This window comes from Thamnophis sirtalis, unplaced genomic scaffold, assembly GCF_051295495.1.
Source record: "Thamnophis sirtalis isolate CommonGarterSnake01/CBP01778 unplaced genomic scaffold, rThaSir2_p1.2 scaffold_12, whole genome shotgun sequence".
Classification (NCBI taxonomy): domain Eukaryota; kingdom Metazoa; phylum Chordata; class Lepidosauria; order Squamata; family Natricidae; genus Thamnophis; species Thamnophis sirtalis.
Genome location: NW_028261392.1, coordinates 65,533,653 through 65,546,151, shown reverse-complemented (window position 1 = coordinate 65,546,151; position 12,499 = coordinate 65,533,653). Strand labels below are relative to the sequence as shown.

The 12,499-nt window shown below is 39.8% G+C and overlaps 1 protein-coding gene across 4 annotated transcripts in view; it reads left to right on the top strand.

Annotated features, from left to right (window-relative positions):
* The window catches only part of BRINP3 (BMP/retinoic acid inducible neural specific 3), a 243,501-nt gene that overhangs the window by 152,931 nt on the left and 78,071 nt on the right, over window positions 1-12,499 (top strand). For 3 of the 4 annotated variants that reach the window (XM_087726204.1, XM_087726205.1, XM_087726202.1), the window contains exon 4: window positions 6,700-6,890. The exons of the other annotated variant lie outside the window; for it this stretch is intronic. In XM_087726204.1, the coding sequence (XP_087582330.1) occupies window positions 6,700-6,890 (191 nt within the window). The remainder of the gene's footprint in view (window positions 1-6,699; window positions 6,891-12,499) is intronic. 4 annotated transcript variants of the gene reach the window in all.

Sequence of the window (12,499 nt, the reverse complement as noted above, 5' to 3'; positions counted from 1 at the left end):
TATAGATCTATTTCAAGCTATTTAGCTCTCATCAGCTAGCCATACCCTTACTGGGATTAGAACCTGTGCTGTATTACATTTTAGGCAGATGTGTTAACCACTAAGCCACAAGGTTCTTCTCCTTATCAGCTGAGCCAGGTAAATAGGTATGTATTAGAGTCCCAACCCCTGGTATAAATGTTTGCATATATGTCAAATATTCTTGATATATTTTATTGACAATTGATCTCTAGGGACAGCAATATTTAATATGCAATATACAACAATATATAACAGTTCACTGGAATTTAGAACACTTGAAAGTCAAAATTAAAATGGTGAAAAAAAATTGTCATAATTGGAATCCACATCAATAAGAGACAAGACACCTGCGTAGGAGTTAATTACAGTAAAGGGTTGTGTCTTTTGTGTGAATCAGGCGTTGTCTTGAATCGTTTTGTCTGAGACTTTATTATAGATGAGACAGATCTGCCTGAAATGCAGACACTGTGTCCCTTGTGTTCTGCTTTTTGAAGATTTGATTTAAAAAATAGGTTTTCCCAAAGAAATGTTTCTCTTTCCCTCGATTGGACCTATATTTTCAATGCCTTCCCAGCGAGAAAGGAGAATGCCACTGTTGCTTTTCGTCTTCTTTAGTAGAGATGCCAAAGTTTGGTATTCCCAGGCATAGAAGGCCAGCTTTGCAAATGGATGCACAATAGTTCAATTTGCCTCCGCCATTCTGTCTCCCTGGGACAACCAAGGGATCTCTAAATTTTTCCCAGGATCTCTGTATACACGGGGTACTGATGACGGTTGCCCGTGGAAACTTAAGACAAGTTTTTGTTGAGTTTTGTTTTTAAAGCTATTCTGAGGAAATACAGCCAGTGGCGTTTCAAGCCATTTTTTTTCCCATTTGGCTATGGTGATTTTTTGTTTTCATGACTAAGATTTTTGTTAAATGTTGTTTCAATTGAAATGCAATACTTCAAAATACACAAGACAATAACCTTTCTACTGAGAGTAAAACAAAGAGGTGTGCCTTTAAATTATGGATTATATCTGGCAAACATTCCACCTGCCCTGGGAATATTTTAATTTTCAATAAAAAAAGGACAATTTGTAGTATATAGTATATACTAATATTCTGTCTATCCATCTCTTTCTCTCTCTGTCTATAAGTCCATTTCATTATATGTTACCATGTTAATGAAGGTTAGTCCAGATTTAATTATAAATAACAATTTATAAAACTGGGGAGGTAGCCTTCTAAAGTTATATCATGTCAATATTTCACATATATTTTTCATTTATTCTCCCTATATTATTATTTATTTATTTTTGTTTATTTATTTCTAAAATTTGTCGACTATCCATCTTACCATATGTTAACTCTGGGCATCTTATAATCATAAATTATTAATGCTTGTTCTATGATTTGTAAATTATATTTAAGAAAAGTTTGAGTTTGTTTTCACATACAGTACAATATACACCTTTTGACACACACATACTCTAGTTACCCATTTCTAATAAATGCTGCAAGTAAACTTCTCCAAAAATCCTCTCTTTTTTATACATATATGAATTTTGCAAAGGTATACTTTTTGTATACGATATTCCTAAATAATTGCTGCTCTATTTGAAATTTTGACTCAAGAAAAACAAACAAACATGAGTGCAGTTCTGGATTGGAGAGTCTGATCTCACATTACAACCAACAAAAAATTATTGCTTTTCATGCCAAATTGGACCTCAAGATAGCATCCGCCACGTACTTGGCACCCAAAATGGCGCCCACAACCCAACTGCTTGATCACAAAATGGTGACCATCACCTGTTTGGCGCCAAAAATATGGCACCCCCAGTTAACTCTGGGGGAAAAGACACTCTGGAGGCTCAAACATTTTTTTTGTTGGTTATAAGTGTGAGATGGTCACAAATTGCGAATCCTTGGGTCTAATTGGAGCTGCCCATTCCATATCCACTCCAGCAGATTCTCTTTAGGCTTCCAGGTCTTCTGTAGTAAGGATTACAGCTAATTTTCAAGGATAGACAGTTAGTATTTGGGGCTAACTGCCTTGTTCCCTTGAATTGGAATTGACTGCCCTACCTCGCTAAGGCTTGAGACTTTTGGCCCAGGGACCAGTGAGTCTCTTGTTGCGGGCAAGGGACAGGCCCAGGCGTGTCTGTCTAGAGGGGCCACTATGGGTTCTCATATTCCCAGAAGCCGGGTCCTGTTGTGCCCTTAATTGGGATAAGAGCCGAGGTGGCGCAGTGGTTAGGGTGCAGTACTGCAGGCCACTTCAGCTGACTGTTATCTGCAGTTCAGCGGTTCAAATCTCACCGGCTCAAGGTTGACTCAGCCTTCCATCCTTCCGAGGTGGGTGAAATGAGGACCCAGACTGTGGGGGCGATATGCTGACTCTGTAAACCGCTTAGAGAGGGCTGAAAGCCCTATGAAGCGGTATATAAGTCTAACTGCTATTGCTATTGCTATAACCACCTCCTTTGATTCACCTTAAGCAGCTTGTTAGACAGTTTTGCAGTATGGATGGAGGTGCAAGAGAGGCCTCATCCTCCTTGTTGGATGAACCTCTGGAAGGACCACCGACCCTTTGACTACCCAGCAGGCGCAAGCCTCCTCCCCCCTAAGAAGGGAGGCAGACCCAAGGGCCACGCAGAGAGCAGAACTCAGGAGGCAAAAGGCCCTCGACAAACAAATTGCCAAGGCCCCAAAGGAGCTGCAGAAACCCTCGGAGGTGTTTTCCCCAAGTGGAACATTAACAGAATAGCAAAAGGACTGGAAAAATTACTCTACAGCCTTAATTTTTTTATATTTATTCAATATTTCTTAAAACAATATTTATAACAATTCTAGATAATTTTGCTTCACTAGCCCTAGGCAAAACTGAAGTATATTTATTTATTTATTTGCTACTTTTATAAGTCTCACTCACAGGAAAAAGAAAATTGCCAAGTGATTCAGTAATTGGGTCATGGGATCTGCATATTATCCAGAATGATGACCATACTTTAATGATGATGTTCTTGTGGCCATAAATTCATAACTAGAAAGATTGCCTTCCACATGGCAGACCAAACGTTCCCATTACCTTTGGATTGTTCAAGCTACCTTTTGGTTAGGATTAATTCTTCATAGTTATGAATTTTATGTTGGCAATTTGCAGTGAGGAAGGAAAGTGATTGTAACAGAAATAAGAAAGATTCTATTGTTATATCTCAATAAAGCATAGTGTCAATCTTCCTATGGGTTGGGTTTTCTGATCAAGTCTACCTAGTGGAACTAAAGCATTGTGAATTCTTGAGACAGTATTTGCTTTCACAACTCTAGAGAGATGTTGAAGATTTAAGGCAGACCTCTTTTCAATGTGTAAATAACATGCGTTTTGATGTTATCTTATCTGTCAGCCCCATACTTGAGCCTGCATAACTGGCAAATTCCTTTATTGAGAGAAGGAAAAAGCATAATAAAATGAGATGTTATATCATAAAGTTATGAAGTGAGTAAAGAGACTAGAACTGCTGTTTTGTTATGCTCCCCCCTCAATTTTCTTGATTAGGATAGAAACTGAAATAATGAATGTGTGTGTGTGTATACATACATACATACATACATATTCATTATTCAGTTTCTATCCTATATCTATCTATCTATCTATCTATCTATCTATCTATCTATCTATCTATCTATCTATCTATCTATCTATCTATCTATCTATCTATCTATCATCTATCATCTATCTATCTATCATCTATCTATCTATCTCTCTATTTATCATCTCTCTATCATCTATCTATCTATCTATCTATCTATCTATCATCTTTCTATCTATCATCTTTCTATCTATCATCTATCTATCTATCATCTATCTATCTATCATCTATCTATCTATCTATCTATCTATCTATCTATCTATCTATCATCTATCATCTATCTATCTATCTATCTATCTATCTATCTATCTATCATCTATCTATCTATCTATCTATCTATCTATCTATCTATCTATCTATCTATCAATCAATGAGTTCAATAGAGATGTAAATTATAGGGCCCTGTATTGAAGGCATTACTAAAATAAGGTGACAGCTTTAGCTAAATATTCATAAATATGATCTAGGAGCCTATATTTATATTGTGCATAATAATAGATGTTCTGCTGATTGAAACATTTGGAATTGTTTTCTGTTTTGTTTTGTTTTGTTTTTACTTTTGCTTTAATGTAGACATATTTTTGAAGCCTGTCTTCTCATTCTGTAAAATTATTTGTGCTGCAAGGAACATAAATTGCACAGAAGGTAATTATCTATTTTGGGGAAGCAGCTAGGCAAATATATATTGGTCACATTTATGAAAACATAAGTCACCTAACAAAAGTGTGTTTTGGGAATGTAGCGTTGGCTTACCTGATACGCTCATTTTCTGAAGAAGTGAAGACAGCATCCCTGTGTGGGGTTATACTCATCTACCTTCTAAAATTTTACACCCCTCAGAGAGGGTTCGCAACTTGGGAGTCCTCCTGGACCCACAGCTGTCCTTTGACCACCATTTGACGGCTGTGACCAGGGGGGCATTTGCCCAGGTTCGCCTGGTGCGCCAGTTGCGACCCTACCTGAATCGGGAGGCTCTCACAACAGTCACTCGGGCCCTTGTGACCTCTAGGCTGGAATACTGCAATGTGCTCTACATGGGGCTGCCCTTGAAGAGCATCCGGCGACTTCAGCTAGTCCAGAACGCAGCCGCGCGAGTGATTGTGGGTGCACCTCGGTTCACCCACATAACACCTATCCTCCGCGAGCTGCGCTGGCTACCTGTCGATCTCCGGGTGCGCTTCAAGGTGCTACTTGTCACCCATAAAGCCCTCCATGGTAGTGGGTCTGCATACTTGAGAGACCGCCTTCTGCCAATTACCTCCCTGCGACCAATTAGATCTCATAGATTGGGCCTCCTCCGAGTTCCATCTGCCAGCCAGTGCCGGCTGGCAATTACAAGGAGGAGAGCCTTCTCAGTAGTAGCTCCGACCCTTTGGAACGATCTCCCCGTGGAGATTCGTACCCTCACCACCGTCCAGGCCTTCCGCACAGCCCTTAAGACCTGGCTAGCCCGTCAGGCCTGGGGACAAAGATAATTGCCCCCTCCCGAATGATGAATGAATGTTGCTCATTATTTTATTCTATGTTTGTCTGCGCTACTGTTTGTATATCCCCCCCCCTTGATTTTATGTAAGCCGCCCTGAGTCCCCTCAGGGAAAAGGGCGGCCTATAAATGTTAATAAAACCTCTAAAAAAAAAACCTAATAGAACTGAGTCTGCAAAGTTTAAGTCCCTCCTCTATATTTATATTTTTCTGAGGTTTTCATAAGTGTTAGTATGTAGGTCTTTGGTTATTCGGGTTTTCTCCCGCGTAAAATTGGAAGTGTCTTGGCGACGTTTCGACGAAGTCTCATTCGTCATCTTCAGGCTTCATGCTTCCAGGAGCAAAAGGAAGCACGAAGCCTGAAGATGACGAATGAGACTTCGTCGAAACGTCGGCAAGACAATTTTACAATTTTACGCGGGAGAAAACCCGAATAACCAAAGACCTTCATGTATGTATGTATGTATGTATGTATGTATGTATGTATGTATGTATGTATATTTACTTCAGTTTTGCTTAGGGCTAGTGAAGCAAAATTATCTAGAATTGTTATAAATACTGTTTTAAGAAATATTGAATAAATATAAAAAATTAAGGCTGTAGAGTAATTTTTCCAGTCCTTTTGCTATTCTGTTAATGTTCCTTCCTTCCTTTCTTCCCCCTTCCTTCCCTCCCTCCCACCCTTTCTCCTTCCCTTCCTTCCACCATCTCTTCCTCTCTCCCTGTGAATAGTTCTCTAAATCACAAATATACATTTTACATTTGAACCTTAATTTACAATAATTATTTCACAGTTTAACATGAGAGTCTACATTAATTTCTGTGTTTACATTTATATGGAATTCTTAAAGACCTATTATTCAATTTTTACTTCATTCTTTCATACACAGCATAGATAAGAGTATAAAATAAAGCTATTAATATTTAAAACTAGTTACATATAAGCAATAGCTTATTTTAGCTTGTTATTGATTCTGTTAGGCTTTAGATAAAAGTAATTTCCAATGTTATTTCTAGAATCTTACTAACTAAAGATATTATTAACAGAACCTGCAATCAATGGATATGAATAGGTCAACATGTTCACTTCATATTTGGATTAGATTGCAAATAACAGCATCCAAGAAAATGATCATGAAAACATGAACACATGTTTTTGCTGTGCATTGTTATCACACATGCTCATTTTTGTATTGTAATTCTATAATAGAAAACAATTGATATATTACTTTAATTATTATACACATTTTGTATACCTTCTCTTTGGATTGGTGAACAGCAATGTCAAAAGTATGGAAAGTAGTAAATATTATAAAGGAAAAAAAAGGTGAATTTGAAAGGACAATTTTCTTTTGGTTTGTTCAAAATGTAGACCGAGGAAAATTATCTTCTAACTATCTAGATTATTTTTCATGCCAGAGTCCCTACTTCTAGTCATTCCCTTGCAGATGAGATGCACAGGAAATATCGCTAGTTATGTCATTAAAAAAAAAACAACCTCAAAGACAAAATAAATGCTGCAAACTTCTTTTGACTTTTTTGTGGTGTTGCTTGCACAGGTGAAGAGTCTCTCACAATTTTTGTGGACAAGAGGAAGCTGAGCAAAAGAACAGAAACAAGTGATCCCAGCATTAACAGTACCACAGTGACTCTGGAAACCCTACACCAGCTGGCGGCTTCTTACTTTATTGACAGGGACAGCACCCTGAGGAGACTTCACCATATTCAGATTGCTTCCACTGCCATAAAGGTATGAAAACATTCTGCAACACTTCAGAGCAAAACTGCATTTTATATATATATCTACATGTCTATCCCTGTCTGTCTGTCTAGATCAGCGGTAGTCAACCTGCTCCCTACCGCCCACTAGTGGGCGTTCCAGCTTTCATGGTGGGCGGTAGGGGGTTTGTCCAATACTGAAGCACTTTCCTTTTTTTAAAATTTAATTGACTTTTTAAAAACATTTCATAGCATTATTTAAAAACATTTTCATTAGTTTTTCATAAAATCACCATTACTATGGAAACGGTGGGCGGTTAGAAAATTTTACTACTAACAGAGATACAAAAGTGGGCGGTAGGTATAAAAAGGTTGATTACCCCTGCGATAGATAGATGGATGGATGGATGGATGGATGGATGGATGGATGGATGATAGATAGATAGATAGATAGATAGATAGATAGATAGATAGATAGATAGATAGATAGATAGATAGATAGATACAGTAGATCAGTGGTAGTCAACCTGGTCCCTACCGCCCACTAGTGGGCGTTCCAGCTTTCATGGTGGGCGGTAGGGATTTGCTGTAACCCTGCTTTATAAATTTTATAAAGTAAAGTTACTTCCCTACTTTATAAATCACCATCCCTACTTTATAAATCACCAAGAGCCAAGGTGGCGCAGTGGTTAAAAAGCAGCACTGCAGGCTACTGCTAGATCAGCAGGTCAGCGGTTCAAATCTCACCGGCTCAGGGTTGACTCAGCCTTCCATCCTTCCGAGGTGGGTAAAATGAGGACCCAGATTGTTGGGGGCAATATGCTGACTCTCTGTAAACCGCTTAGAGAGGCCTGAAAGGCCTATGAAGCGGTATATAAGTCTACTGCTATTGCTATTACTTTGGAACTGGGTGGGCGGTTAGAAAATTTTACTACTAACAGAGATACAAAAGTGGGCGGTAGGTATAAGAAGGTTGACCCCTGGTCTACATGCTGGGTGCTAGATCCATGTCATATTCATTGTGAATATATATATAGGTGAACCAGTCCGAACCGGCTGAATCCCACCCCTGTATGTGGTGTCTCTAACAATGCTTTGGGCTCCAAGCACATATCACTTATAAGCAGTAGCCTGAATAACGGGAAGTGAGCTTCCTATAATCTTCTCAGCTGTCCTTACCATTCTCTGTATGGACTTTCTATCTGAGGCACTGCTACAGGGGTGGGTTTCTTGCCCCGTTCCAACCGGTTTGGTTGGAACGCGGCCGGCGGCGTCCTCACGCACGTGTTTAGTGCACGCATGCTCGCGTACTAGCATCTGTGCGATGCTCCAGCTGCTCCTGGAGGATCGCGCAGGCGCTGTATGTGTCCTGCGCATGCGTGGAAGCGCAGAACTCGTCAAAACCGGGTAAGGAGCGCGGGCATGCGGGTGGGCCCTTTGCCGTTCCCGGAAGTTACTTACTTCTGGGTTTGCCGACCAACCGGTTCGCAGGGACCGCCGCGAACCGGTTGAAACCCACCCCTGCACTGCTACCACCAAACCCAAACAGTGATGCAGTTTGTTAAAATGCTCTCAATTGTGCCTGTGTAAAAAGAGGCCAAGACAGAAGGGAAAAGGATGGCTACATAATCAAATGAAACAGCTTCAACACAATATGATACCAACATCAAGGCACTATGACTCCCTGAATATGAAAACAAATGTTTGGACAGATGACCAATCACAAATCTATCCCGATTCCAGCTATAGTTCACAGGCACATTTGCAGCCAAATTGAGCAAGAGTGACTCATACTGTGTATTCTCCTCTCTTTTACTTGTCATTTTTGGCTCTATTTCAACTTTCAATTCTTTTGCAGAATGATGTTGCCAAAGCTCATCATTAAATGCATTTTATTGATTCATAATGTCTTATTGACATTCAAAGCAAAATTGATTTGTTTCCAATTTTTTTTCCTTTTGGTTCAAAATAGTGTGTAGAACTGCAGTATTTATGCTTCGTATCCAATATATTATTCAAGGCAATCTCCAATTATCTTCGTCAACAAACATTCAATCAATTTGCACCAAGGTGGATTTAGACCAGGTTAACTGCACACAGCTTATGCTGGAATCAATCAAATTGTTATAACTCAGATTCTGCCATTTCCAAGGACTGTACACCAACCGTATTTCAAGAAAAGGAGTAACAATGTATGTTCAAATGTTCCCATGCATTTCTATTTTTGTGCCATGTAAGAAGCTGTAGAAATTATGACAATATTAAAGCAACGGCAGCAAGTAAATTAATGTTATTAGCTATCTTTCTCCAGAAATCTCCCTGCAGTGGAATGACAATTCTTCTTTATAACATTTCATAATGTATATTAAGCTCAGAAACAGCATCTTGTTCTGAATTAGCAAGTGGAGTCAAATTCCCCTTTCCTAGAGTCAAAACTTTAGTAGCTTTTAAGGTTGATGGATATTCAATATAGGTAGTTTTGGACTTACAATCATTTAAAGTTGCATGTGTAAAAGTTACATGTAAAATGTCTGTTTTTCATAATTATGACCTTTGCAGCATCCCCACGACCATGTGATCAACATTCAGATGCTTGACAACTGGTTCATATTTATGACCTTTGCTGGGTCCCACAGTCATGTGATCACCTTTTGCGACCTTCTGACAAACAAAGTCAGTGGGGAAACCTGATTCACTTAATGACCAGGTTGCTAACTTATCAACTGCAGTGATTCATTTAACAACGGTGGCAAGGAAAGTCGTAAAATGGGACAAAACTCACTTGACAAATGCCTCAACTTAACAACAAAAACTTTAGCTCAGTTGTGGGCCTAAGTTGAAAGCTACCTGCGGTTCTGTGAAAATAACTGATTGAAATTTTTAACACTATAAAGACCTCTAATAAAGCAACAATTCTGCTTACTCCTGGGAAACAAAGCTGTGCATTTATAGCCTACAAGAAGATGCCAGATATAAATGCAGTCACCTCTGTCTCTCCAAATAATCATGGGATGCCTAGCTATTTCGGTGCATTCCTAACATTGAACGGCTTTTGCACTGCATAATTGTGTCACATGGAAACAAGTGAAGAAATCTTAATTGTGTCTACATTTAGCCTACTTTTCAGAAAATGTTGGGATCCCCCTGAGATTAAGGATAACTGAATGAGTATATCGTAATATTGCTAGCCATAATACTTTGAAACAACACTTGTTGGTTGCTATTTATTTATCCTTATACATCACAGATGCCGATCACCTCCACACGACCCATTAGATCTCACCGTTTAGGCCTCCTCCGAGTTCCATCTGCTGGCCAATGCCGACTGGCCACCACGCGGAGGAGAGCCTTCTCGGTGGTAGCCCCGACCCAATGGAACGATCTCCCCGTGGAGCTTCGTACCCTCACCACCCTCCAGACCTTCCGCACAGCCCTTAGAACCTGGCTATCCCGTCAGGCCTGGGGCTAAAGATTGTAACCCGCCCAAATGGTATGAATGTTGCGTTTTAATCATGTATTGTCTTATATGTAAAAGTCTGTCCCCCCCTTCCTTTTGATTGTGAGCCGCCCTGAGTCCCCCCAGGGAAAAGGGCGGCATACAAATAAATAAACAGAATAAATAAACAGAAACAGAAACAGATGCTCAGAAGTCTCCTCTTCAGTCTGCATGAGGTAGCAATACCACTTAGATACCACTCTACAGATTTCTGCATCCCTCTCTAAGCAGTTTACAGAGTCAGCATATTGCCCCCAAGTATCTGGATTCTCATTTTACTCACCTCAGAAGGCTAGAAGGCTGAGTCAACCATAAGCCTAGTGAGAATCGAACTGCCAAACTGCAGGCAGCCAGCAGTCAGAAGAAGTGGCCTGCAGTACTGCACTCTAACTGCATCACCAAAGCTCTTCACCATATTCACCATAGGTAATGGCAACGATCAGTAAATATTCACTTCAAAACCTCTAGCAATGTGTGCAAATTGCAAGTTGGATGAAGAGCCGAGGTGGCGCAGTGGTTAGAGTGCTGTACTGCAGCCACTTCAGCTGACTGTTATCTGCAGTTTGGCGGTTCTAATCTCACCGGCTTAGGGTTGACTCAGCCTTCCATCCTTCCGAGGTGGGTAAAATGAGGACCCAAACTGTGGGGGCAATATTCTGACTCTGTAAACCGCTTAGAGAGGGCTGAAAGCCCTATGAAGCTGTATATAAGTCTAACTGCTATTGCTATTGGATGAGCAAAGTCATCTCGGTAGAGGAATAATTATGTAAAGGTTTCCTCGACAATTTGAGAAACTTCCATTCATATGTGACTTAAGAAAACAGTTTTCCCTTCATATTCTCACTAGGAATTCTTACCCTTGCTTTCAAGGACATGCTCCTTGTGTGGAAATGCGTTCCCTTCAGCCTTGAGAGAGCATATTTAGCAGCAGAGTGAGCTAGGAGCCCAACCCAAATTACTGAAGCAGCATAATTATTTTAAAAGGAAACAACTGCCATTAAAAATTATGCACTCATATGATTAAATGCAATTGGATCATAGTATTTCACCTCTAGCACCTGTAGCTTGTTCGTTAATCAAATTTTAAAAAACCCTAAGCTAAACAAAAATGTAAACAGCTCCAAAACGTTTACATAAATGCTGTACATTTCCTTCACATCACTAATCCTATATGTACATAATTTCATGTATAAAAGTATGTATTTTATACATAATAACTTTGATAAAAATGTGAATGCCTTCTATAAAAATACAAAAAACACAGGGGGGGGGAGAAAAAAAGTTTCACAAAGAGAAATAAATCACCACAGTTAAATCATACATACAGCTACTCAAAAGCTTGTTGTACCACAAAAGTTCCCATAGTTATCATGTTTGCAAAAAATATATAAATGAATTCTGGAATAATTTATCATCATTTTAGTACTTCAGTTTTATTTATTTTTTTAAAAAAAACTCTTTTCTACTTTTATTCATCCCATCCAGTGGTGGGATTCAAAAAAAATTACTTGAGCCAAGGTGGCGCAGTGGTTAAAATGCAGCACTGCAGGCTACTGCTAGATCAGCAGGTCAGCGGTTCAAATCTCACCGGCTCAGGGTTGACTCAGCCTTCCATCCTTCCGAGGTGGGTAAAATGAGGACCCAGATTGTTGGGGGCAATATGCTGACTCTCTGTAAACCGCTTAGAGAGGCCTGAAAGGCCTATGAAGCGGTATATAAGTCCACTGCTATTGCTATATTGCTATACTACCAGTTCTGTGTGTGGCTTGGTGGGTGTGGCTTGGTGGGCGTGGCAGGGGAAGGATACTGCAAAATCCCCATTTCCTCCCCACTCCAGGGGAAGGTTATTGCAAAATCCCAATTTCCTCCTGATCAACTGGGACTCGGGAGGCAGAGAATAGATGGGGGCAGGGCCAGTCAGAGGTGGCATTTACCAGTTCTCTGAACTACTCAAAATTTCTGTTACCGATTCTCCAGAACTGATCAAAACCTGCTGAATGCCACCTCTGATCCCATCCTAATGAGATCATGGGAGGATGCAATACACAATAAGGACAAAATTACCTTAATATAATATTAATGGGGAAATTAATCCAGAATTTACACTGAGGAAATGCTGTGATATGCAATTTGTCAGCGTTCCA